This window comes from Pogoniulus pusillus, chromosome 30 (assembly GCF_015220805.1).
Source record: "Pogoniulus pusillus isolate bPogPus1 chromosome 30, bPogPus1.pri, whole genome shotgun sequence".
Taxonomy (NCBI): domain Eukaryota; kingdom Metazoa; phylum Chordata; class Aves; order Piciformes; family Lybiidae; genus Pogoniulus; species Pogoniulus pusillus.
In genome coordinates this window covers 9257985-9285172 of record NC_087293.1, presented here as the reverse complement: position 1 = coordinate 9285172, position 27188 = coordinate 9257985, and the positions used below count along the sequence as shown (strand labels likewise).

The 27188-nt window shown below is 44.1% G+C and overlaps 2 protein-coding genes across 6 annotated transcripts in view; one reads left to right on the top strand and one right to left on the bottom strand.

Moving 5' to 3' along the window:
- Positions 1-21005, top strand: part of SNRNP35 (small nuclear ribonucleoprotein U11/U12 subunit 35) — a 44180-nt gene extending 23175 nt beyond the window's left edge. For 2 of the 3 annotated variants that reach the window (XR_010307817.1, XR_010307816.1), the window contains exons 2-3: positions 5202-5328; positions 20078-21005. The gene's annotated coding sequence lies outside the window, so the exon portion shown is untranslated. Of the gene's footprint in view, positions 1-5201; positions 5329-6081; positions 6286-20077 lie in introns of those variants that run through there. The other variant, XR_010307818.1, reaches the window with a different exon arrangement.
- RILPL1 (Rab interacting lysosomal protein like 1) lies at positions 891-22453 on the bottom strand. 3 transcript variants are annotated; one of them, XM_064168374.1, is made up of 8 exons: positions 21880-22452; positions 18167-18317; positions 13860-13978; positions 12777-12995; positions 9271-9443; positions 8642-8734; positions 6169-6256; positions 3671-3764 (listed from the first exon to the last, which is right to left on the bottom strand). In XM_064168374.1, the coding sequence occupies exons 1-8, from the start codon at positions 22174-22176 to the stop codon at positions 3759-3761; spliced, it is 1146 nt and encodes a 381-aa protein (XP_064024444.1). In that variant the 5' UTR covers positions 22177-22452; the 3' UTR covers positions 3671-3758. The 3 variants fall into 3 exon arrangements, with proteins under 3 accessions (XP_064024443.1, XP_064024444.1, XP_064024445.1); XM_064168373.1 differs by lacking the exon at positions 6169-6256 and having other exon boundaries at positions 891-3764; positions 21880-22449; XM_064168375.1 differs by lacking the exons at positions 3671-3764; positions 6169-6256 and adding an exon at positions 3972-5511 and having other exon boundaries at positions 21880-22453.
- Between the last annotated feature and the right edge of the window lie 4735 nt (positions 22454-27188).

Sequence of the window (27188 nt, the reverse complement as noted above, 5' to 3'; positions counted from 1 at the left end):
ATGCACCACATGTGCAGGCAGACACAGAACTGAGCACGCACCTCAGTCAGTACCCACCCATCTGGCTGCCTGCAGTAGGGATCATAAGAGAGCTCTGCAATTAATTGTTTACGCTCCAGATGTCCACACTGATCTAGTGAGACAGATGCTCATGAACAGTCACTTGTTGAAGAACTAGTAAGGGAATAGCAGCAAACCAAGCTTCTGAAAAACGTGCCTCAAACCAGAAGCTGGTGGGAAGTGACTTTATTTTCTTGGAAGACACTGGCACAGGTGAGAGTTTTAGTAATACTATGTCCTCTTTCACCTTTGTGATAGAGAAACATGTGACTCGAAATGCATTTTCTGTGTCATGGGAGGATTTCTTTTTGTTGGAGGAAAGAGCAGTAAGCAGTAAGACCAGTCCATGACAGTCACTGAAGGATAGTGTCATGACTAAGTGTGTTTACAGCTGCACCCACTCTGTCCTCTCCTCCTCCATAGTGAGGTCCTGCCTGCACAGGGCTTAAATCCTCTTCTGCAGGCTGGACTTGCTGCTGGCTACAGCTGAACTGGAAGAAACAGTGGCAAAGCATCTCCTTTTTTTCAGTGTATGTACTGACACAGTATCTAAGGTGCTTGCAGTGCTTTCTAGAGAAGGCTCTGTCACATTCTTTGTCATTATAAACAAATCCTAATTATTTCCTAAGGTATTTTAGATGATTACTTTTTTTTGTCAGCCTCTGAATGGACTTATCCTAGTCTTGCCTGGTTTGAGGTTCTATTTCCATGAAGAGTTGGACAGGCATTTTTCAGGGGAAAGGAGACAGACCCATGTGCAGGATTTGCAAAAAAGAGATGGTATTAACTTCTCACAAAACCCAGAAAGGACACAAGTCTTATAGAAATGCTTGGTTTTCAGAAATATTTATTAAACTGTTAAAATTATTTACTGCCTAACAACAACAAAAATCAACCCAAAAAACTCCAGTGATCCTGTGCTTCACAGACAGGATTGTTCACCCCTTACCTGTCAACATCCTGGCCCTTCTTAGAAAAGGAGATTTTAGTTGAGAAACAAAAGATGATCTCTCCAAATCTTTACATCCTCTTCCCTACCTACCATCCTTTCTGATGGCACTTGGAGTGTATAACCTTAGCTTTTCAAACATGACAACACAGGGAGTGAAGTGTTAATGCTAGCAGGGCAGGAGAAGTAATCAGAGTCTTGAGGTAATGGGCTAGAGATGAGTGGGAGGAGGTTGTACTGCTTAGTGCCATTGAGCTGGGTGCAGATCTGACTACAGTGTGCTGGTTGCAGCACACAGGATGAGCTTTGTGTGCTCTGGACCAGGAGACATCCCTTTAATACACCAGCTTAGGTGCTGGGGAAAATCTTTTGAGTCTGGCTGTTTCTGTTATCCCAGTTCATTGCTCTCAGCTGATTTCAGAAGTGATGTGCTTATTCAGGCCCTTCACCCACTGCATTCTTGTGCTTATTCTGATCTCTGCATCTCTTGTAAACGTGTCCAACGACTGCAGACCACATTAGGAGAGACTCAGTGGGCATCAGTCACAATTTAATTGCCTGACACAACTGTAGTGTGCTTTTTTTTTCTTAATATTGAAGTGAAATCGAGATCTTACCCACTTATGTGTCATGAAACAAAGACACTCTCCCCATTTAACAGTTTTTCACACAAGGGGGAAGTGCTGCTCTTTTATGGATACAACTTTCTGTAAGCATAAAACTTAGGACATGTTACCAAAAGGCAACCAGGCAAAAATAACTGCCCCGTACCAGCATCCCATCACTATTTCAGATGCAGGTGTCTTTCATATAAGGCCACATTTCTTCCCTGCCCTGAACTGTAGGGACACAAGGGAGGCACAGTAAACACTTTGCTAGAGCACATGGAAGGTTCCTGTTCAACACACAGCACAGCTGCTGTCAGGAGCAGAGCAGCCTTCAGCCCACTTCCTGGCAGTGTCATCACAGATGGGCCAAGAGCCATTTGCTGCCTGTGCACCTTAAGGAATCCAAAGTCTTGGATTAGCCTGCATTAAGAACAACTGTCCTGCACTAAGTACTTTCACTTGCTGTCATGCAGAAATTCTTCAAGACTTCTTCCTGCACTTGGTACCTGGAGTAGTTGGAGCTTTATGCCAGCCTGAACATTGTTTACTGCTTAGTGCCACTCCTCAGAAGAGACTGCATACCAAGCAGTGTAGTTGCAACGCGCCAACAGCAGCTCACAGCCTCTTGCACTAAGAAGTTACCTGTAGCCTCATTATAAGAAGATACTCCTCACCAGAACTATGGTGCTCCAGCAGGGACTCTTCTGCCGTGTCCCCAGTTCACAAAGACCTTAGTGCTCCTTGCACAAGGAGGTGTGGATGCACTCACCCTCTCCTGCCTGGCTCATGTGGAGTGTGTAGTGCAGGGGCAGGGCGTGTGCTGACACCACACGGTGCCCAACAGTTACACTACACTGGGCTTTAGTGTCATGGATTTTGTAAGCACAACCTCAGGCAGACCCTGGGGTCTCCTCCCAAGCTCAATTGCCAAACAGATCCACATCCCACCACCCAGCAGTTCAGCTGTAGAGGGTTTTCACTGGCAGGTTAGGCCCCTGTAATTGCAGGCTACCCTAAAGATCAGCCAGAACCAGTGGAGCAGCTGCACACATAGGATTCATTCACTCTGCCCACCTAGTCAGAACGTTCTGAGCTGGGAGTCATCTCGAAGTCAGTGAAAAGAGTTCATGTCAGCTAGCTGAGAGTGTCTTTCACTCTGAAGTTAGGCAGTCTCATCTGGACAGAAAAGTGGAGGATGACTTAATTAAAAACATGTCTGTGGGAAAGACCCAATTCCTTTGTAGCAGCTCTCTGCTACTGACAAGAAGGAAAATATTAAATGTTACAATTCCTCCTTGTAACCAATTTCTCTCCCATTCATACTGCAGAACTCATGGCAAAACTCAAGGCACGCTCACCTCATCTATCAGTTTCATCATGCTTTAGGCACTATCAGCAGCAAGGCAAAGTTACTCTTACTGTCCCTCTCAAGGCTACTCCAGTCTATCAGTTTGTATCAGGTGGAGTTCCAAGGGGTTACTCTGCAAAATGCAGATGCCAGCAGAACGCAACAGGACGCAGCAGTCCTGGGACCTGCCATGGAGTGTGACCAGCTGTCATATCCCTCTTGAAAAGATTCTTACAGAAATAAAAGGCAAACAACCAATAGTGTTAACAAACAGGGTAAAAGAGTCTTTGCCACTAGATATTGTACACTGCAAACAAACTCTTGATAATGGCACATGTCCTTTTTTGGTTTAAAGAAGCTTGTGTTGCTGTAGTTAATGCATGGACAAGACCATGGACTTGTTACTCAGCACAAGTCATCTAAAAGCTTTGATGGCCCAGGGTATTGACTGTTCCTACAAAGCTTGGATTCTGTTTTCAGCCAACAGTCCCAAGTAAACAGTGAGAGATCTCTTTTGAAGAGTGCATCTGGAACACAACCACTGAGGTGTGCAAGGCAAAGGAAAGTGATGACTTGCCAGATTTGTTTATAGAAGCTTCTTGTTACTAGAGTGTCGAGATCTACTGTGATAAACTGAACGCCTCAAGGTTTTAGTCACAGGTGCTGCAGGGCTTCTTGTCCTTGTTCAGTGTAGGAGTCACCTTTATTTGAATTTGACCATTCTCCAAAAGTATCCTGGAAGTGGACATTTTTCTGTGATGCCTGCAAACGTTTCTTATCACGAGAGAAGAAACTAAACCTTCCGGGAAGGGAGGGAAAAGAAAGAAAACTGCTTACTATCTTGGAAACTCTTCAAACACCCGACACGATACACAGCACAACAAAACACAGAGCAGAAAAAAATCTGTTTGCATCTGCAAAAATCAAGGCAGTGAAGCCTGATTGGGGTGCATGTCAAAACGTTATTAGAGATGAAGTCATTGCAATCTCAAGCAGCTTGGCTATGGAGGCTTTAAATAAGCTCTAAATGCTGTTGACTCTCCAAGGGGCAGGTATCATTTAGATACCCAGCCCTGAGATAAAGAAGCAACACAATACAGGTTAGTTTCTTGGCATAAGTAAAGTGGTATCTTAGGCATTAAATCTGTATATTTCACCATAAAGCAAGAAATAGAGAATGTTTACAAGATTGTCAGCAGGGAAATTTGTAAGATAGGGAAATAAGCCTCCCCTTTTTTCCAAGTGTAGAGACTTTGGTAGGCTTGATTCCTGCAAACATCAACAGTTCAGTGCAGCTACGAGCACAGGAGTTTGCAGGAGGAAGGCTCTCAACCAGTGTCACAGCTCGGGTGCTTGGAGCTAGTGACGTACATGAACCAACAGCCATTTAATACAACAACTTGCCAGCTGTCAACAGAGCTAAAAAAATACAGTTGGAGAAATCCTCAGTAGAGTTTCATTTGTCCAGGAGGAAGTTACTTGATTAGGTAAATTCCACATTCATCATGAGTTCAGTAGAAGAGGTGTTAGAGCAGTGTCTAGGTCTGCTGAGAAATGCAAAAGTTGTGGTTCTGGCTATGAAAGGCTGAGTTGGCTGCAAGCTTTTCTGGTTTTACTGGTGCACTTTAGGAGGAATATACTGTTTTGCTTGCACAATACCCAGCATGATCCAGGACAGGAATTGTTAATTGCTGCTACATCAGGACTATGCAAATACAAACTCAGCTTTGACAGGTGATGGAGTATTTGTCAGGTCATAAACCTGACCCTGTGTCCACATCCCACTGGCCTCAGCATTCTTCCTCCACCCACACACCCTGAAGTTTCCTCCTAAATACCATGGTCCTGTCCAAGCCACCTTGTGCAGAGCAGACAGTTCTGCCTTCCATGTCTATAGTCACATAGGAGGCTGTTTTTGAGTGTCAGGTCAGGTGTAAGGGAGCTTTCCTGAAAAAATATCCTCTCATACATGCAGGTAAGCATGATGATAATTATTCATAATGTCAAGAATATTAAGAATAATTATTTATTGACTAGAAAGTGATCTAAAAAGCTACACAATTGCAATGTCAGATGGCTGATGTTGTTAGCAGGACCTGAACTTTTGCATTTCCTAGCTTTAAATGTGCAGCCTTAGTAGTGAAATAAGTCTTTTGCATTTAATTAGCCTCATATTTTTCTACCACCTTCATCACAGGAGCTCAGAAATTCACACACATGTGCTATGTCTTTGCAGGACCAGATCCAATTGCAGCTGATAAAAGAAGTATCTAGTCACTGAGGCTTTCTGCTGAGCATGTTTGGTCCTGCATGGCCAGGCTTAGGATCTTGAAGTCCACACAAAGGACTGCTGTATTTATGCAGTAAGTTTCAAATGTCAAAGTTCAGTAATTGTTCACTTCATGATGAAATCAAGTAAAAGGAAAATATGTTCATAAAATCTCTACATGAAGCAGAAGGGTTAGGCTTTCTAAATCTCTTCTAAAACAATGAAAATTGTTTGTATGCTTAGAAAAGTCTCATGGGGAGTGTTTGGAAAGGCACATCTGTATGGAAAGGAAAGAAACTTAAATACTCCTTTGCTGCTGTAAATACAAAGATCACTAAAACAGCGATTTTAATGCAGAGACTGTGCATTAGCAATTACCATTATGTCTTCCAGGGACAGCCATGAATAGAATGATAGAACTGATTATTGAGAGTGTGTAGTCTATTCGAAAATACATCATTAGAGACAAAATATACAGTGTGGAGATAGAAAGATGTGGAAGCAACAGCCTATAATTAACACTGGAAATTAATGTAGGCATCACCCATTAGATTCTGTAAATCTAACCAACTCATCTGTAACCACTCATTAGAATGAGATGGGTTTCTGGAAAGGCACTGGTGTGAATTGTGGATAGGCAGGCTTAGTAAGCAAAATTAACAGATGCTGGTTAAAGCTGCATATTAAACCAGTTTTCTAAGGAGTAAGGATTGGTTGAGCGTGGTAAAACTAAGGCAAAATGTGATAAAATGTCAGTACTTGAGGATGAGCATGGAAGACTATGATGAGCTGTGCACTGACTGGTCATTCTGATTGGCACTTGGTTCTTCTGTGATCTCACGGGCAGCCAAAGAGAATGCAACCAGCAGTGCACATCATCACAGGGGCATGCATGAGGAAACCACGGTACCAAACGTTAAAAGAAAACTCCTACAAGGGACACAAGTCTTCGTATTGGCTGCAATGTGGGATCATCTGGAATCAATCCAGCTGCTACCATGGGCATTATGGCTGTAAAGATCCTGGTCAGGAAAGTACAGACACAGAAGAGGTGAGACTGGAGCAAGGGAAAGGAAAAGCATTCCATTAAAAAGAAAAGAGGCAAACATGATACACGGAGTTACTTTGAATTACCACACAGGACACATTACAGGGAGAGGTGGATCTGCATCACCCAAGACAGTTCTCCTCAGTGAAAAAGTCATATTTAGTCATTGTAATGATTTAAGTTGCTTTGGAATTTCTAAAAGATACCACTTTTCCCGTTGTGAGGCAGCCTGCAATCTAGGTTGGATTTCATCAAGGTATTACCACCTCTAGCAATGCAGAGCAAAGTGCACATTTTTCTTCCCAAGAGACAAACAGGCACATACATAATGGAACGGAGGATGAAGGTGTATGTTAAGAGATACAAAACAGGACTCTGCTGTGACTACTGGATATTTGCACAGAGAACAGGGTTAGATAGGACCAGCATTACAGTTACAAATGTTTGATAATTTCAAGCTAAAAAACAGTATTGCAGGTGAAATCTTGAAATAACCTCCTATGCAAGCTATTTGGTTAAAGAGCCTGTGTAACTGTTCCAAAAGAACCTGCATTGCTTTACATGCAGAAAGAGGCCATCTGCAGGCAGCTGAAATACTCATTTGAAACGTTGCAGCTCCTCTAGCAGAAACACTTTCTGGCTGGCTGGCAGCAAGGCTATTTCTCTGTAAACAGAGTTCAGCACTTTTCCACTAGGCATTATACAACTCATGCAACTCAGAGGCTGAGAAGAGCGCACTGGCTGGGTGCTATGTGCCCAGCCAGCCCCACACAAACCTGCCAACACACCTTCAGCCATACCTGGAACACCCTCTGTTTTTCTAAGGATTCTCCTCAGAAGTTCTCCCTTGTGCCAAATAATTTTTTGAACTGTGGACTAATGTCAGTTAAAGATTATGTTGAAATCACGAGAGACATTTCACTTGTGATCAAATGCAGCTCTCCCCAACACAGTCACTCTAACTGCTATTTCTTAGATTAAAATGAAAACAAACAAGCAAACAATTGCTGTATCATTAGGAGTAGCTAGGACTTGATGATCTGTGAGGTCTCTTCCAACCTTGGTGATACTGTGTGTGTGTGTGTGTGTGTGTGTGTGACTTATATTCCTACACGTTGTGGCATGGTCTGTGAGCTGCAAAAATCAATCAGACACATCAGCTTTTGTAGACTGCAAGAATAGGAAGGAAACGTATGGCTGTTTCAGGCATTACATCAGTGGCAAACAAGCACGTATCCTTAAAGGGAAAACAAAAGGGTGTTTTCTGCCTGAAACAGAAGGAGCGTTTTTAATCTTTGTGCTTTTCCTCCTCAGCCTCCTGGTTACATTGTTTCATCAAAACTCTGACATAGGAAGTGGTAGAGACAAATGTAATCAGTCAGTCTGAGATCAGAGCTCAGAATTTTCCCTAAACTTGCAAATCTTGGAGATGAGAAAATGTTTGGTTTTTGTTTTTTGTTTTTTTAACTTCTGTTTGTCTTTCTTTGTGAGGATACACCACAAAAAGGGCACAGGCTACACATGTCTCATTCCTTGAGGTACTGCATGGCCAGGGAAAAAAAGGACATGATACACAGGCAAACATAAAACTTGAGGAGATAGGCAACACCATCTCCTATTTTTGTACCTCAGCTTTTTGTTTGATTAGGAAGAAAGGTCTGAAATGGAGGGAAAAGTAACCCTGTTTTAATCTGTAAGGGCAGTCTGCACACTGAGAGCCACAATATCAGTTTTCATCAGAGTTCATGTGCCAGTGTGTCACCCAGGCAGCCATAGAGTGAGGTGAGAAGGGAGTGCAGAGACGGCTGGGACTGGGCTGCAAGTGGGCAGAAGGCATGTTCTAACAGGGCAGAACAGCACCTGGGTTCTTTGGTTTTCTCAGCAGTGAACCTTCCTGTCCTTTAGAAGCCCATGTACAAGTCCACTGTTGACAACACACACACACAGGGACAGGGAGAGAAAATAAACCCTCACTAGATAAATCCTGTCCTGTCAGGCTGAATGAATAAAACAAACCTGGAAACTATTACCATGCTTAGGTTATTAAAGCTGATGGGTTTGTCTTCCCTTATTTAATATGGTGGCTAAAAGAAGAGAGAGAAGAAAGAAACCCAGGGACAGGGCCTGACAGCCACGGGATATAATCTGAGACTGAAAGTCATCCCTGGAATAGGCAAAAACTTTGGCCAAAGCCAGTTTCTGTTTCATAATTCGTGTGAACTGCCCCTTCAGTATCTCTCCCATATACATTAGGGATGTGGTTATCTTAGTTTTGAAATTCTTTAAAACTGTCCTACCCAGAAGGAACACTCAGTATTTGCAGACTACATCCAGTATCCTTAGAAAATACACTACTTACAGTCGTTTGATTCCAGATTCAGGCTGGGTTGAGGGTTTGGACTGAATTATGGGTGTAGGTTGAGGAGGTCTAATTTCTTCTTCTGTGTCCTCACTTGAAAGAAAGAAAACATGATTAATGTTCTCCTCCCAAGCCACAGGAGCACTTTAATTCTAAAATTCAGTCTGAGGTGGTACTATGATTAAGAAATGCAAAAAAGATCTGTTCAGGGTCCATGGAAATTAACGGGAGGCTTTTCTGTCAAACAAGCAACAGCTCCTGGAACTGAGTCTCCTTTCAATATTTTCTTCACATTGTGTCAAGAAGAGAGAGAAGAAGAAAACATTGAATAGAAGTCCTAGAATTTTCTTGTTAGATCCACTCATGTTCATTTTTGAAAGCTCAAAAGTATTGAATGTTTGTAATCTTTCTAAGATGCCCAGGAAACCTGGGAGTTAGGGAGGGATGTAATTTTTCCTGGTTTCAAGGAACCAAATCCAAACTAAAGCTGTATGCTTGCAACCTCTGGTTTAAGCCTTTGCAGAAGAGTAAGTTTATTGGATGCCACCAAAGAGCACATTTACTGCTTCTAGATCTGCCCTGTGGCTCCTCTGTGTACAGCGTGCCACAGCAGGGGAGAGCTAACCCACCTCTTGTAATACAAAAGCTCCTCTTGAAGTAAAAACACTTTAGATTTCAATTCATTCCTCTCGTGAAGGACATCTCGGAGCTCTTGCAAGGTGAATCTTGGGCGATTTGGATCTTTCAAATCCATTGCCATCTTTTCTGACTCTGAGAGGCAGTCATCATTATTTGGTTCTGCCTAGAAATGGAAACATGGGCTTTCAGTTCACCACACAAGTGCAACTCTGAGGAATTTGCAGTATTTTTAAGTGTAGTTCCCAATCTCTTGCTTTCAGTGCTATTAGATCCTCTTGTAAGAGAAACATGGCAATTTTAAGAGAAAAAAAATTACAACTAAATTGGTTTTCATGTTAAAGACTGTCAGCAGGAACAACTCTGTGACCCCATCACTTTGTTCTTTTCTGTGCATGGGGCTGAGCAATGACACACACAGGACTGGTGGGACCATGGCAGGCCTCTGAAAGAAGGTCTGAGCTCAGCTTTGCCTCTTCACCTGGTGTTTGGGGGAAGCTTTAAACTGTTGTGACCTACAACCAAAGCCCTTTTCTCCCAGGAATCCTTCTCGTGTTGAGGAACACAGAGTTACATAGCAGGCCTGAGCATATATCTGACCACCTTATGGGTGGGCTTTCTGTGGAGAAAGTCCCGTGGAATCCAGACTGCCAGAAATCTGCTGAGAAGGGATAGTCAAATTTTTGATCACTGAGCCAGTTTAAGAAATTCATACTTTGAACAAATGTGGTAAATCAAACACCAGCCTTTTATATAAACACTGAAAAAACCTGCAGGACAAAAATCATAACAGTTCCTTCCAGCTCCTCCCACAGAGACAGCTCCTTTGGATGTAAACATATCAAGTGGAGATTTCAGTTTATATCTCCTTAATGCCTCTAATAAAAAAGCAGGACTGGCATTAGCACCAGGATCTAGGTACAAGATGGAAGGAAACCACAGATGACTGCTAGATATGAGGTATTTACAACTTGTACCTTTGTGCCTTACTTTCCTGAATAGGGTTCATTGGAAGCTCAGAAGAATTTTACCTCCCACTCTTCAGTTTCTGTGGCTCCCAACAAGCTAGAGCTTGCCCTCTACACACATAACTGGATTCCCAGGCCTGTGAGGCTGCTTCATGTCACCCAGGTAGAGTCTAGCACTTGCACGGAACTATTTGTCCCTAGCTGCTTGTGAAAACATGTGGTCTTTATAAACACAGTACACAGACAGCCATCGTTCAGATCCTCTACTGTCGTTCCACTCAGTGTCTGCACAGAGCTGAGAACCAGTTCACAAGAAATCACAGGCTTCTGAGAAAGGCTCTCACAATCAAGATCCTGAAAAGCAGCTATAAGCCTTTACAGGTTTGCAGGATTTCTAACAATACAAATAAATGCAGGGCACTGTGTTCCAGCAAAGGACATTTGAAATGTGAAAGCAGATTTGAAATGTGATGCTTTTTGCAAGGACTGAAATCAGAGATGCCAGCAGCCAGGTCAGCCACTTGTCCTCCTAGCAGGATGCAGAGATCAGAGTGTCAGAGCAATGCTGTTGCAATGACACCTTGCTCAGATACAAGCTGGAAATCTGAGGAGCTAAGTACTGAACTCTTAAAGAGTCCACTTTTTCGAAGCCTCATCCTGTCCCCTTTCGAGCTCATGCGTTTGTGAAGCAGTTTTGCTGTCTATTGATACATGATTTCAGGATCAACGTGGCTAGGCTAAGGTTGGTGCACTACCAGTTTCTACTGCAGGGATTGCAGTCTTTGTCCTGCAAAGACAAAGCAGCAAAGTAACACTCAGTGCCCTTTTGTTTGATTCACCCCATTCACTCGGATGCATTTCTTTACACAGACTACAATAAATATTGACGCAATCTAATGAGAGGTTCAAAGGAAATTTCCCAGGCTCCTCTAGATTAGGGTCAGAGCTGATGCCTCTCCTTTTGGTGGTATATTTGCCCCACATCTTTATCTAAACAAACTATTCTTCCTGGATTTAGCTCACATCAGCACAGCCTGAGCAGCCTGTAGCCAAAATAAAAGTACTTGACTGAAGCCAACAAGCAGCTTCCATTCCAGAGCACACAGCTATTCTAGCTTTCAGCTTCCCACTGCAGTTCCTGTCCAACCATCATCCTGGCAGAGGGAGCGGGGAATGGCTCTAATTAGAAGAGGCACCATTGCCACAGAACTGATGAGTTAGGGAGAGGTGAAGAATGCATCCTTTCTCTCCAGACACTGAAGACACTTTCACTCCTGCTGGCTCTAGGCCTAGTCTCCACATCCCCATTTGCAAAGCTGTGAGTCCTGGCTGAATTAACAGCAATGAAATCATCCTCTTCATTATTAATACAGTGCCTGTCCAACTCAGCAGTGACATGTCAGCACAACACTGGCTGTCACATTCCATGAGGGACTTGGGTACCTCCTCAGCCTTTGCTTCTCGATGTATATTCCTGCACATTTGCTTTAGTAAGACAGAAGTAATGTCATAAGCACAAAGGAAACCAGTAAGAATCCTAAAGAGGACTAAGGGATGCCACAGGTCAGAGATTCATCTTTTTCTCAGGAAGCTCCCCTCAAATTTGCATTCCTGCTGCTCTGATTTCAGGACCAACTCAGTTTGCAGATTGTCATTTTGCCTCTTCCTGCAAGTATTTGAGTGTGCAAGCAATAACATTTATGCCAGTAGCACTTCACTGCACAAATTCTAATAGAAAGCAAATGCAGCAATAAGGCCAAAGCTGTTTCCTCTAAAAGGTGCTTTCAAATATTTATATGTTGATTTGGGAGCAAAAGACCAGCTTAGTCCCAAGAGATCAAGATTTCCATAAGCACAACGAGGACCAACTGATGAGTTTTGCATTGCCTCTGGGACTGCTTCTGACACAATTTCTTTTCTACTATGGTTCACATGCCACCACCACAGAGCGTTGCACCTTTGGGACCCACAAAGGCTTGCATAGTTGCATTCTCAGCAAGGCTTGAGTTATCTGTCAGCTTTTCTTCTTTTGAAAAACCCAAATTGTTTAAGGGATCAGTTTGTTTTCCTTTGAGGAAAAGGGTTGATGTGTACAAACACAATGAAGCCAGACACACTAACACAGCACTACCAAAACATTGTGGGCCTCCAATACAAACTAACAGCTGATACTCCAGGGATTTTGGGATTGCCTTATAATGATTTTAACATACTCTTTTCAAGTAATGATTTATTCTGGTATCTGATGAATTCTGCACCCTAGATATGACACTAAGATTACACTCCCTAGGGTGTACGATGGGTAGTCAAGTCTCCATCCTCTGTGAGACCAGGTCCCTCTTTGAGGAAGAAAGGGCCCTTTCTTGCCACATGCAGGTGTGCATACCACACCTGAACTCAAGATGCTGTCCTCAGATTTTACCATTGCCTCTGGTGTGTGTCAGTCACATTTATCCAAAAAAGAGGGACTTGGTATGAAGAGCAAAGGTTTTTAAAAGGCCATTTAAAGAGTGAGTGGAAATGTCTCTTACCTTTACTTCCTCCCCATTTTGGCTGTCCTCACCCTGCAGCTTTTCTCTCAGTTTCCCCAGCTCTGCTCGCAGGTTGCCCATCTCCTGCTCCTTGGTTTGTAGATAGGCTTCCAACTCCACCTTCTGCTCAATCAGTGCCTTCCCTTGAGCTTCAACAACAGTGATTCGGTGCCGCAGATCGTGGTTAATTTTCATTAACCTGTTCTGCTGCTGCTGAAGCTGCAAAACATCGATGCAATAGGTCAGTATCTATTCAGCCATCAGCCATGATGGCTATGTCTCAAACATTCTGTTGACAGGTTCCTCTTCAATTTACTCCAGAAAATTATCTTCCCTCCTCCTCGCCCTCAAACTGGATTTTTAATATCTAATTATCTGCTACAGTTGCAGTCACCACAGCTTAATTGATTTCTAGAGTAAAGAGACATTTTCATCTAGAACAGGGAATGCTCCAGTTAAAAGCAAATCCATCACTTCTCATACTATGTTTCAAAACAGCAAAATTCAAGGATAAGGTGGCTTACAGAGTTCTGACTCAAATCTTAACCTAGAGTAGAAGGGAGGAAGACAAGATAGAAGAATCCTTAGTATCCAATTTTTAAGTACTTTTCTTTGAGCTCTTAGGCGCTCTCATAAGTCAGGATGTGACCTGCTCAGTGTTACATGGATAGTGCTTAGTTGAAAAGTCACAGCACTTGCCAGAGGTGCTTTGGTAGAGCAGAGATGATCTAGATCTGGCCCTCACTAGCACCAGAGAAGTCTGGTGGCCTAAGGACACGAGGCAGCATGAAGATGGGAAGAAAAATATGGGTAAGAAGGTCATTCCTCCTGACATAGAAAGAGTCAAGACATCATGAGATTCCCAGTCACAGTGGAGTCTGTGATTCACCTAAGACTAAGCCCTGATCCCTTGTGCTGTGGTTCCTAGGACATCCACCCCCTCAGTGACCTTTTGTGCACTGCAGGCAAAAGTAAGTGACCAGGGCTGGGCTCAGGCTCCTTCCTGAAGAAGTAATTCATATTGCACTCCTGGCTATGGTAGTATGGGTCTGAGAAATGAGAAAAAGACAAAGAGCCACTTACAGCTTCTACATCTTCATTTTTAAGTCCAAGTTCCCGGTCCTTTGCTCTGATTTCATCCCTTTGTTTATCTACCACTTCCTTCAGCTTCTTCATGACTTGCCGCTCTCTCTCTGACATTCCTGGTTAAAAAAGAACACAGCAATCAAGAGCTGCTGAGACTGAGAACAATAGCAGTGAGAAATATTTAGGTAAAGACTCTGGAAGTTGCCTGCTGCTAGAATTAGATACATGCTGGTGGAAGATGCTTTAAAGGTTACTTCAAAGGTAACAGGGAAGACAGATGACACAATCTCCTCTGTAAATCCACTGCAGAGAAACTTCTTTAAAAAGGAACTGACAGTCCTCAGAAAAAAATTGAACAGGGGAGTGATGCTGCTACATCTTGTTGTCTCAGTGTTTTTACTCCAGTGTTCACATGGTGCCTCAGGGAGCATGGGCATCTGTGTGATAATCTGTAGAACCAGCTGGCCAAGGCCCTGTGAAATGTGTAAAGAAGGTGTTTCAGAGGACATGGTCCTGTCATACCCCAGCAAACAGCTGAGAGTGAGATGGTGTTCACATCCTCATCTTTGTACAGTCTGTAGTAAGTTAGCCTGCTCTATTTTTGGGCTCTGGTCCTTATCATCTCTCTGCTGTAGGTGCTTTACAGGATAATTTAATTTTTTCCTGGTGATAACAGCTCATACCCCCCAGAGAGGGAAAGCAGACACTGGCATATATTGCTGCTTAACTATTTAACCATGCTTTCCTAGTGAAGCACAGGTCTGGTACACTACTGTATCCTCAAACCCCACTCCAGGCTCCTAGACCCAGCTTCTGCAGCCAGGCTCAAGGCTGTATTTAAAACACACAAACAAACACAAACTATCCCAAACTTTGCCTTGAAGTACAAAGGGACTGCAGTGAAGCTTTAGATTGGTGTTTTCCCCCAGTAGAAGCTAGGAATAGTGAGTGCAGCTATATTCATTAGTACTTGTGAGATACTTTGAGATCTCTGGATAGCAGGTGCTATTTAAGTACCTTTGAGTGCTGACTGTTTTTCCTCCCACTGTGCTCATTTTTCTCCCTAACATTTGGTGAACCTAAAACACTTCAATTGTGTGCACAGATGGCTACATTATTTTTTTATTATTATTTCAAGAAGAGAGGAAAGGAAAGGAAAGGTGCAAAATGTTTGTGAAACAGTCACCTCTTCTTCCATTTCCTCAGGGACTAGGGAAGAGGAGAGGGAAATCACTAAGTGTCCTAAATGTAAAGTAATTATCTCTGAATGATTCAAACTCTTAATAACTACAAGATCTTAAATGGCACACCCAGCTGGTTTCCCTAGGCACATCCTATGAGCAGCATCCTGCTGATTGCTGTGATCACAGCATTGTTCAGGCAAGAAAAGTTAAAGCAGTTGAGGAAACAAAACAAAGCAGACACTCACCCTCTCCCCCCCAAAAAAAAGAAAACAAAACCAAAAAAGAGGTAACAAAAAACACCCAAACAAGTAACCCAAAACCCCACAACCACCTCCAAACAACAACCACCCTCAACATCTCTTACATTTGTGTTTAGGGACCCCCTCCCTGTTGTGTTCACAGGTCTCTCACAAAGGGCCAAAATGCCAGTCAAAGCCTGTGGCACTATACCACTGCTTAAATCCTTGGGATAAAATTTGCCTCTAGTTTAAAAAGGGAACTGTAGGTTCCTCAGCACAAAAGGTTCGCACAACTGTTGACATCCTGCTGCTTGCCTATCCTACCACAGCCCGCCTGAGACAGCAGCTGCCCTTGCTGCAGTGGAACACCAGCCTGCTTGTCCTGTTTGACACACACTGGATCAAGTCTGCTCATGGCATTGTACTGGGATATTCTCATCAGTCAGCACCATCAAGTAGTGCTCATTCAGAGGCTGGGAGGAGCAGCCTCAATGGATGTTGCAGACTCAGCTCCTGTGTATTTTCTGTTCTGCTTTCACACAAACCCTGCTCTACTCAGCCTCTCTGTGCGGAACACTTCTTGTTAAGTAGAATTGCCTCTGTCTTAAGTGCTATGCTGAAATGAGGCTCTGTGAGCTCTGATGTGACTGTTAATTGGCAAGGGCTGAATCTTGAAGTCTTGTACACCAAATTCACCATTTGCTGTTGCCTGTGCTAAAAATAACTCCTTTAACTGTCTGGTGAGCAAGCAGCAAGCTGCTAATCCCAGGGGCTAACGCTATGGGGAGGCATGATCACAATACTAAATCGTGCTGAGACAGGGAAACTGGAGTCTGGTCAAAGTTAGTCCAGCTAACAAAGTATTTAGCTTGGAAATCTTCCTCCACATATATCTGATCAAGTGATGCAGACTGAACAAAGCAACGTGACTGCTTTTTGGCACTATCCAAACCAGTAATTCAAAACAAATCTATACCATCATTACCGACAGAATTTCCTAAAAGGAAAACAGTTGAGTTTGATGTAACAGGTCCCAGTAATAAGATGGAGTTGTTATAAAATAATGTGGTTCAATTTGAACTGCTGATTTTGGCCAAAAAAATTCAGTGATCCCAGAATCTTATGTCTGGGATGAGTATGTAGGTTCTGTTTGTTATTATACTTGGGTAGACACAGTAAAAATAACATGACAAGCATGCCTGGCATTTGCCTGGCTAGCTGAATGTGAAGAGTATGGCTATATTTAAATACAAGCACATGAGCTGCAGTGAGCTAGATACCCACTAGAAGGAGGAAAGAGAAAAGGGAATGAAAAAGAGCAGAAAACAAAGGGGAAGCTGGTTCTGTGTAACAGATGCCAGTCTTCATGGCCAGTGACTCATTACTGCCGGTCTGGAATTTTGAATAGAGTTTGTAAGGCTGATGTTGAACTGCTTATTTGACTCCTACGTGGAAAGTGTTGCATTTGTCAAGAAATGGTGAACTTCAAAAGTGCAACAATTTGTACTATTTGAAGATTTCACTATGCTCCCCTCCAGGGTGAGTGAGCAGTGCTCAGCCTCTGGGAGAAAGTAGGTGCAACTTCTGTAATGTTGGACAGTTTCATCCATCTACAGCAAGCCTCGACTGAATCCCAACCTCCTGTACCTGCAAAAGGATGTGCCCTTGTTCCTAATGTTTTATGGGAGAGCTGCAATGGCTCAGCTGTGTGGTCTGGTTTTCAGACTGGCCAGTGGCTTCACATGCTACACACAGTCTGCCAGCCTTTTGAGTGGGACACAGCTTTACTGATAAACTGAACCTATGTCAAAGTGGAGCTGTGACTTGGAGCATAGGGCCAGAGTCCTGTATGTGCACAAATAATTCAGAAAGCCACCTACTTTCAGACTGGCTCACCATCACAGGCAGGTTTTGCTGCTAGAGAGGCTCTGCTACCATTCTCAGCTGTCTGCCCCATCTCTCAGCTCAAGGCTGCCTCATCCCTGAAGCTGGACCTTAATTTTTTGTGACTCCTCAGCTTAAACCCCAGTGAAGTGTCATGAAATCAACTTGTTAGCCAGCAGCCTCGAATGATGTGCTATGAACTGTGGAGCAGAGAGACATCTGCTCACCTGCCCCTGCTCTTGGGAAAGAGCTCTTTGATGAAGATGAGTTGAAGATGGCAACACTTTCAGTTGCTGCAGTGAAATCTACCTGTATTTGCAAGTCAGAATCTTATGTCTGCAACTTAATTCTGTCTCAAAAATGAAGTTGCCCACAAATTGACTGTTTCAGCTCCTTAGGATTCACCTACTCCCTGCATGAGAAATCTCTCTATTTATTTCAAATTTGCTCCAAGTCTCAAACAAGAGACAGAACTCTAAAGATAGGTAAAGTAAAAGCTCATCTCTCCCATTCTAGGAGATTATCATGACATTTCCATATGATGGACTGAGATAATTCAGACAAAGAAATCTTGATTTGCTGCTTTACTAACAGTTATGCTGAACAGATCAACAGTTGCACTTATTTTTGTGCATAATGGTGTGGAACAAACATTTCTGAATGGGCAATTGTTAGAATTCATAAGGAAAATGATAGGAAAAAAAAGAAAAAAAAAAAATCCAGAAGTTAAACTTTACATTCAGAGGTGCTTTTCAGCCAAACAAGAAGTTGCTCTTTTTTTTTTTGTTTTACCTCCTACCTGCACCTCTTATCATGTCTTCAGTGTCATCATGTATTTGGATATTTTCTGTTTGGGTGAAAAACAAAACAACCCCCCCTAGCCCCAGGCCTGCATTAATCTTTAGGAAGAAAGCCAGAACATCCAGTCAAAATACTTTGATAAAAATATTGCTTTTTATAACAAAAGCAAGTACTGAATTTCAAGTATCAAACTTGCCTTCATGCTTCTGAAATTCCTCTTCTGTGAAATTAATGTCTTTGTGAGATAAGTTTGTCATCAGTTGTTTATTCTCCTCCTGCAGCTGTGCAATTTGAGTAAGAAGGTCCTGTGCTTCCCCTCTCCAGACATCCTCCACCAGTTCTAATTCCTAAAGGGTAGATCAATATAACACATTTGTATTTTTAAACATGTTCAGCATCTTTAGCTGGACTATTTACAGATCAGGCTGGTAACAGTCCTACTGTGCTTTGTATAGAAAACCATTAAATGTGACTACTTTAAATCTCTTAGAAGACATCTACTTTTCTAATGTCAGCATCCAGAAACCAACTATCAAAGTCTCCTTTTACTGTGTGCTGAATACAAGTACACAAGGAGACAATTCCTGATGCAAACACTTTGGATGTGTAAGTTATTCAAAGGATGACTCCTTGTGCCACATTTTACTGTGAGGACCAGATGATAGGGACTGCTATGTTGGACAAGATAATCAAATACGAACAAGAATTACCTCCTGCATCCCAGGAAGCAGCCACAAAATCTTATAAATGTCCCATAAACATCACACAGCACAGGCCAGGGAAGTCACTGCTGGGCATGCTCATTTTGAAAGAGCAGCATCTATAGCCCAAATTTCTGTTATGAAACACAAGTGTAAAATGAGTGCACGACACTGTGCAAGGAGCCCAGAGCTCCAACTCCACATGGTGAACACAAGACAAAACTGCTGCTTCTTATGCAAATTGTTCTATATGGAATGACTCTGCTGGCATCTATGTTAGTGACAGTGAGACCAGTCAAAACAACAGCTCCCATTTGTCAGGACACTGTGTGTCAAGAGCAGCTGTCACCAATCCCCGTAAAGGTCAAATTAGGACAAAAAACTATCAAGTCCTCAAGGAAGATCCGTGTGTTTAAAGCTTTATTTGCTCCAAAAGCCTTTGCCAAATCATAATTCCACAGAGGGGGGCATTTTCTGCTCTATTTTCATGTGTGTGCTTCAAACAAAACAAAAAGCTGCATGCAAATTGCAGGAGCCAGGCTGAGTCACTGGCTGACTTCTACATTCATCCAGCCTGCCCCTTTCCGACCTAACAACAAAACACATTCAGACATCCCCACCAAGCACAGCTCTAGGCTAAAATAAGCTCTGCCTAGAGATTAAAGGGTAGCTTTCTGCTTTGAATGCACACTCTGATAGTGGGAAATCATGGCCCTACTGCCTTTCAGGTCCAAAAGCCATTTTATTCCAGCATTTCTTACTGCATTGCTGCCCTTTTATAATGCTTGCTGAAAATACTGGATGGTAAATAGATTGTAAGTAACATATAGGTGTTGTAAGCTAATAATAATAATAATAATGTCATTAAACATATCTGTTTTACTTGAAATTCTTTATCTTGAGAGAAAAGCAAACCTATAATGAAACTTTAGACTGCCAAATGCCTAGACTATTTACAGTGACGCTGCATATTACAACTCTGTAGCTAAAATAATGCACTGGCCTAGTTTAGATAATAAACCAGCACATTCACCAGCTCTGAGCATATTGACAAAACAGAACACACAAGACCACAAAATATCTAAATTTAACTCATTTAGATATGCCCCCACTGTAAACACATAACTATATTAAGGTCTGCCCAGGCAAACTTTCTTATTTACTGCTGTTGAAGAGCTCAATGAATTGGAGCACAAATTAACTTCTGAACCCTCATTAGGAGAAGCATCAGCCAGAGAAAGCAGATCTATGGGTCACTAGGTGCCAGCCAGTTCAGGAAGCCTCAGGCAGTGCTAAACCAGGTTTACAGACAAAACAGATTCAAATATAAAGATTTTAAGTGCTAAAATATCATAAACTAATGCTTGCAATGAACACTAAAAGCTTGTCTGGATTGTATCTTGTAGGCTTTCTTTGAGCCACAACTGTTCCTGAGCTTTTCCTGCTTACCAGTACCCATCCTGCAGAAGAGTCAGACTCATGCTGGAACACAGGTAATAATGACACTGCTGCTCTGTAGTGATTCAGTGCACTGGGAATCAACTAGATGTTAAAAAAAAGTATGGATTTGTACTTTATTTTCCCTGCTAAGATATATTTCCCCCAAAGTTTTGTCTGTGCTGTCTGAAAACTACTTGAGCTATTTTGTGACAATTAGAGAAGCTGGCACGGAGCAGAAATGGTTAACTGGCATGAGAGCAGCAGACATCTGGCAAGCACGGTGTTATGCAGCTATGTTTAGGAAACTTTCTAACACATGTAAGCTTCAGAAGCATCTACATAGGACATCAACTGGTACAATGATACTAGGTGTTGTTACCAGGCTCAGTTCAGTATCCACTTTACCGCACAGCATTTTGTAGATATCCAAGATAAACAATGACTGTTCACTGGCAGTACAGGGGTCTCTGCAATCAGTGGGAAGGCTGACTTAGGGCAGATCTTTCCAGAGGTTACAGGCTCTCAAAACACCTTCTGGCAGCTAAGGCTCAGCTAACTTGATTCTAGCAGAAGGTCTAGCTATGGTATCAGATCAGCAAGAGATGTTCACTTGCCTCCAAGTTAGATCCATTAGAAAGGCACAGGTTTTGTACATGTATTTTTATCTATTCTCCAGGCCTTCTGACTTAATACTCTGGACACTTCACAGGACTTTATACACTGAAGAGCTTCTGTCACCCTTGTCAGAGACACTGCCCTGAGACTTCCTCTGTAAAATGTTGCAGGGATTGTGGCATATTTTTCATATGCTGAGTGCATAGTTTCCTAGCTGACTCTTTTCAAAACATAACACTTTAAATTAAAGCCAGCTCTTGAAGGTCTTTATTTCAGATATCCCCTCTCTCCTCTTTATTCTGGATCTCAGCATACAATCAGGAATAGCAGGAGGCAGCAGTGGCACTAGAAGAGACATTTAATTGTTGTATGGATGGTTTAAGGAGTAGATCTGCCACTTCCACTCCAGGCAGCGGCACAGTTCTTGCTGTCCTGTCACCTGAATGTAACAGGGTATGGGAAATGACCTCATGGGAGTGGGCTCCAGGAACACTATGACCATCCCAGGTCAAGCCGAGGGACAACATCTTACCATCAGAGGATGGAGCAGGAATCTGGGAGAGTGCTCTTCCCTACTCTTCAGCTCTAACACCACCCTGAAATCACTCAGTCCTCCATCTCTCTCCTGTGACATGCCTACCAGATAATCGTGCCTCGAAGACCAGAACGCTAAATCATTCCCAGCTCCGGAGAGAAAAGTATATTACTCTCAGTGACTTTTCCTGGCCTAGCAGGAAGCAGCACTGTCTGCTCCTCAGGAGATGGGATGGAGCAAGAGTCCTAAGCGAGGAAACACAAGGGGAAGGAAATGCAGTGATTGGGGAAGGGGTGGAGAAAGAGAAGGAAGAAGGAAACTTCCAGGAGGGAAGGGAAAAATCCCCACCCAACAACAACACACCTAAACCCTCATCGAGGCTCAGGCAGCATCCACGCAGCTCCCGTGAGCCTGCCTTGCTCATACCCACTCGTGTCCCGCCCGCCCGCTTTCCGCTGCTCCGCACCCTCCGCCTCCCTCTTTGTTTTCCCCAGTGGCTGCGGAGGGGGGGACGGGAACGGGGACGCGGACAGCCAGGGCCCCGGCTCCCCCCGGGCCGGGCTGCGGCAGGCGGAGACAGCCCTGCCCCGCCGCCTCCCCCCCGCTCCCCGCCCGCACCTTCTGATGCTTTCGCTCCTTCTCGATGCGGTCCATCCTCTCTAGGCGCAAGCGGTCTAGCTCCAGGCGCAGCTCCTCCATCTCGGGGTTGATGTGGTTACGGCTGACCAGCACCTCCAGGATCTCCAGCACCCGCACCACCTTGGGCATGAGGCGGGCGATGGCCTCGCAGCCATGCTGGTCGATCACCCGCTCAAACTCCTGCCCCACGGCCGAGGCGATGTCGTAGACGTCCATAACCGTCAGCTCCGCCGCGTTCTTCTCCAGGGCGGGCGGCGCCCCGCCGCCGCCGTCCATAGCTCGCCCGGCCCCGCGGCGCCCTCATAGGCGGCGGCGGGGCGCGTTCCCGCCGGGTCCCCCTTCGGCAGTCGCTCGCCCCTTGCCCGACGGCCTCCCCTCACCGGGCAGTCCCTCACCCAGATCACAGCCCCTCACAACTCCCCGGAACTCAGGCTGCGATCAGGCGACAGAGGTCTGGGGGGGTGTTTAAACTTGGCCGGGCGGCGTGAGGGGAGCGGCGGCACGGGAGGGCGGGCACGGCCACCCCGCCACCACCGCCCCGCCGCTCGGGGCCAATGACGGGCGTCGGGCGGGCTGGGGGAGGCTTCACGCATGCCCGCAGTGCCGCTCCGCGCCGGTTCCCCGGGCGAGAAGAGTTGAGGTGGAAGTTGCTGTGCTGCGGGGCTTTCCCTGTGCTTTCCATGCCCGGCCTCGGTGGTTCATGGAGTCACGGTGGAAGTCGCTGCTCTGTGTGCTCTCTCGGAGCTGAGGGAGAAGAGGGCGCATCACTGGAGGCGAATGCTCTTCTCTTGGTGCTTGTGCTGAGTGGTATCAGCAGCGTTATTTCTCGTGGTACAAACCTCTTCTGTACAAGGCTTCTTCGTCAGCTGTTAAAGAAGCACAGTCTGAGCCGAAGCAAAGCTTAGTCTCAGGCACACAACCTCATAAACACAAGTAGCTTACTAGAGTGATACAGCAGCAGGGTCAGCTTGAGCTCGTTGCCTTCAGAAAGAAAGCCCAAGCAAAGAAACGCCTGGACATTTACACCTTTACAGGCTGCATCCATCCTTCGTGTAGTCTTCATGTGCCTTTCACCTTCCCTTTGGTTCAGTGGTCATTCTGACCTGAGATTCTCCAACATTTCTGTTCATTGTCAGATTCCTTTGCTGTCTTCAGGCAGTCTATTATCCTGGCTAGCTGCAGCTACTCTTGATGGTTGTAGCCTTGAAGTTTTGTTATCTTTTGATTTACTCTGATTCTGGAGGCTCTGTTTTGACTAAGTAGACACAGTTCAGTAAATCCTCGATGAAATTCACGTCTTGCAGCTTAAGGCTTCAGCAAATCCAGCTACTTGTGCTAAGTAAAGCTAAGAAAACAGCATTCTAAAACACACCACATTACAACTGTGATTCAATTAAAAACTTATTTAAGCTAACTAATAGTATCTCTCAACATCCTCCTCATGTTGGAGGAGTCAGTCACCTCTCTGTGTGCTGAGGATTTCAGATGCCATGCAGAATATGTCCGGTGCTGAAGCAGGTTTGTAGCAGTGACAGGACCACACTGATGTGTCTGTGGCATCACAGTGCCCAGGAGCAAGTGCAGGGGATGTGTTCAAAGATTACTTCTAAAACACCAGAACAGAGGGGAAAAGTGCATTAAAAGAGGACAGAAGCTAGCAGCTGCCAGCAAAAATAAAGGGACGAACGTCTCATTCTGCAGTTCAGCAGCTTGACCCATGTTAGGGTTTGTAGGTTCTTACTCTGCAAGAGCAGAGTAAGAGTCCTTATGCCGGTACATGGATTCAGAGTGTTAGTGGAGATTTTATACATGCAAGTCATTTGCTGGCATGGATCCATTTACAAAGGAATGTGAACGAACCCAAACCATATTTTTCTAGTTAAGTTTTTTGTTATTGTGGCCTTGAGATCTGACTGTACATTCTTAAATGTTGTTCTCTCACAGTGTTTAGTAAGAGGTGCTCTGAAGGAGCATTTACCAACAAATTAAGTGTACCCTGAAATGATTTTCAGTCCCAACCTTGCTATTTGCTGTACGCAGTGTAGGAATGGTCCTTTAGATTTTGAACAAGACGCGATAAACAGCATCAAGCCCTGGAACTAGTCAGAAGAAATAAAACTGGAGTTGCAACAGTCAAGCGCTGAATGACTTGTTCTCTTGTGAGAGCACAGCTTTAACTCGCTACTTTTGGCAGATGGAAACTGCCAGTGCAACGAATGGGAGGCTTGAATGATGAGAAATGCAACACTGTGATACTCAGGCAAACTTTTTAATGCAACACTGTCACTATGTCATTCTGTCACAAGTTACAAAATTTCAGTCTTCTTGCCAGCAGGAACTCATCTCCAAGCAGCTGGGAGGCTGGAGGATAACGAGAGTCCCCAAAAACCTGAGATTGACATTCAATTCCATAACTTACAATAATAATAAATTATATCCTATGAAAATATATCCACGTATTGTTCATGAAATTTACTGTCGAGGTTGAACAGCACAGGGTATTGCACAAAGTTCCAGAGAGAACATGAGCATGAATAATGGTGAAGTCATGCTCTCCTGGCAAGGACTGCTTAAGAAAGCACAAGGAGGGGTAAAAGTAGGAGCAGAGCATTTGGAGAACATTGCAGCACTTCAGGGGAACAGGTAGGCTATGAAATCATTGCTTTGTCCAAGTGAGAGAGGAGAAAATGAGGTCACATCATCATGTACAAATGCATGTTGAGGAAAAAACTTTGAGAATGTGCTAGTGGCAAAGTTAAAACTACTGCTGAAGTAAATGAAAAACATGCAGAGCAGTTTCTGCTATGGAAAGGAGGAAATTCAGGGCTAGCTTGATCAATACTCATTGAAAGCAATGGAAATTATCAGGAAAGAGCTCTTATTCAGCCATGTATGTGACCTGCAACTTCTCAGGTTTGTGATTCTCTTGCTGAAAGCTTTCCTTGCTGTACGTGTCCACACCCTGATCCTGCACTGACACAGCCTGCCCTGCTAGCTCAAAACTGCCATTCTGAGATGAGCAAAATTTACTTACGTAAATCCAGTATTTGTATTACAATTGACATATAAAAGAAGACAAACGAAGTGTCTGAGTATTACCAGGAGTACAATAACCAACACTCACTTGGCAAACCCAAACACTTAAATATGTCACTGGAAAGGCAGACTGTGCTTAGTTTTTAAAATCTTCTGCTGATAATTAAAACATCTAGTCATGAAAACAGACCTCCTTAAGCTCAAACATGACCTTCTGTATTTCTGAATGGATTTATTTTAATATAATTACCACTTAAGCATGGCCATGCAAGGAACAACTTTCTTTCTTCCCTTCTATGTCATCACTTTCCCTCCTAAATAAGCTGCAGTTTTCCCTCTGAAATCTTTATTTTCATCTCCTACAGATTACCTCTGCTTTTCACCTCAGTATTTTGTCTCATAGACATTATCTTAGGTCTTTCCTCCAAAACCTCACCTATGTCCCCTTCCCAAATTTTATCCTCACAACTCTTAATCCCCACTCATCCACTCTGCTCCCACTGACTCACCACTCATTCATGACCATTTAAGAATAAGCCTCCCTTAAAACCCATATTAGCAGCGTAAAATGGATGCCTTAGATCCATAACTACTTCAAATCTTCTTCCCATTATTGAATAACCCTAATGCAGGATAAGAATTAATAAACCCTGCCCTAGCCTGATCTGAATCCAGAAGAAGAGACAGTTGCTACTGTGCCAGCACCACACACTGGGCCTCTGTTGCTCTTAAATTAACCTTTTAGCAGATCTGTGAGCACCATGGAGGAGATGGACTTGATGATGTCGTACTCCAGCTTCTGATTGAGGTGAAAAGAAAGTTGTTTGTAGGATGATAGCTAGGAAGGGCTTTCCTGTTTTAAAAGCAGGCATGAGTTTTCCTCTGTGGCCATTGGGAAGTCAATGTGAAAAGGTTATGCTCTGAGGCCACAGGATGGGGACATAAATAGGAAACACCAACACTCAGGGCTGTTAGAGAAGCTTTCAGGGCATGTCACTGGGAGAACACAAAGTAAGGTTTTGGAGCAAAGCCACTGCATTTGATGGGGTTGTCCCTAAGCACAGGGCCTTGCACAAAATACTGAGAGCATTCTTGTGTCTGGTTAACATCTTTTCACTTTCCTGCCTTTACCCCTTTGACTGGGTGAGCACAATCACCTTGTTGTCTTGGTGACACAAGTGGCAGAAGTTGTTTGGGGCTTTTTAACACTGAGGCACCAACAGTGTGTGCCCCTCCCTCAAGTTCACTCACCAGAAAGCCAAGGCTTTCTTCCTTTCTGTATTATGACTCTTGAGCAACCTGGTCTAGTGGAAGGTGTCCCTGCAGGGGGATTTGAAACAGACGATCTTTAAGGTCCCTTCCAACCCAAGCCATTCTGTCAGGTGAGATGTGTGGGACGTGGGAAATGAAGGCAGCAGCCTTGCTGAGCTCTGTTACCAAGGAGGGCGCTGTTAATGCAAGGAACAGCTCAGTGAAATGAGGTGGTTTGTGTGAGGCAGTTCAAGCTTGGAGGCACTTTGATTTCCCAGTTGTCCTGCTCTGTGACCGGCAGTGGTCTTCCCGAGTTGAGGCTGTAGTTCAGCACAGCTCAGTTCTGGCACAGAGCCTCTGCTCCAGCTCATGTAATCATATTCTGGGGAGTTATCAGATGGCTGCACCTGGCTTGGAGGACTGTGTTAACAAGGCACAGCAGTTCAAAACTGAAGGCAAAGCACCGGTGGTTTACAAAATTAAGAAGTTCATGGGTACCAAATCCATGTGCTAGAGGGGAACTGAGAAATGGAAGACGTTTCAGCAACATTTTATCAGGAGGCAGGACAAAGAGATTGGAGTTGAAAACACTGCAGTGCCCGGTTTGCTACCTCCTCTCCGCACTTTGGCTGCAATTTCTGTCTTTAGGGGTTTGTTGGGCACCTTGAGCGAGAAACGTTTTATAGGTATTCTGTGGGTTCTGCTTGCAGAGGCCTTGGTACGCATCAGGCAGAAAACCTGTCTGGAGAGATCACATCAGGTGTTCCTTGTATCCTGCTAGAAACAAAAACAAGAGAGGGAAAAGCACGAAAAATTGTAACACGGGCTTCATGCACCGGAAGGTTGACTCCCCACGGTTAAGGCGCTCCGCGGCTGCTGGACGCCGCCCTTGGGCAGCCTCACCCAGTCCCGTCCCGAGCGCCGCTCTGCCTGACAGAACTGCGCCTCCCGCCTCATTCCGATTGGCTCCGCTCCGCGGTGGCGCTGCCTTGCTCTCCGTC

Bases quoted from the DNA above. Each gene is read 5' to 3' on its own strand.
- RILPL1 (XM_064168373.1), bottom strand. From the start codon at position 22,176: ATGGACGGCGGCGGCGGGGCGCCGCCCGCCCTGGAGAAGAACGCGGCG. The intron at 13,979-18,166 runs GCAAGTTTGATA...TTTTTTAACCAG, and splicing joins GGAATTTCAGAAGCATGAAG to GAATGTCAGAGAGAGAGCGG. The intron at 3,765-8,641 runs GTAAGTAGTGTA...CCTTCCCGGAAG, and splicing joins GAATCTGGAATCAAACGACT to GTTTAGTTTCTTCTCTCGTG.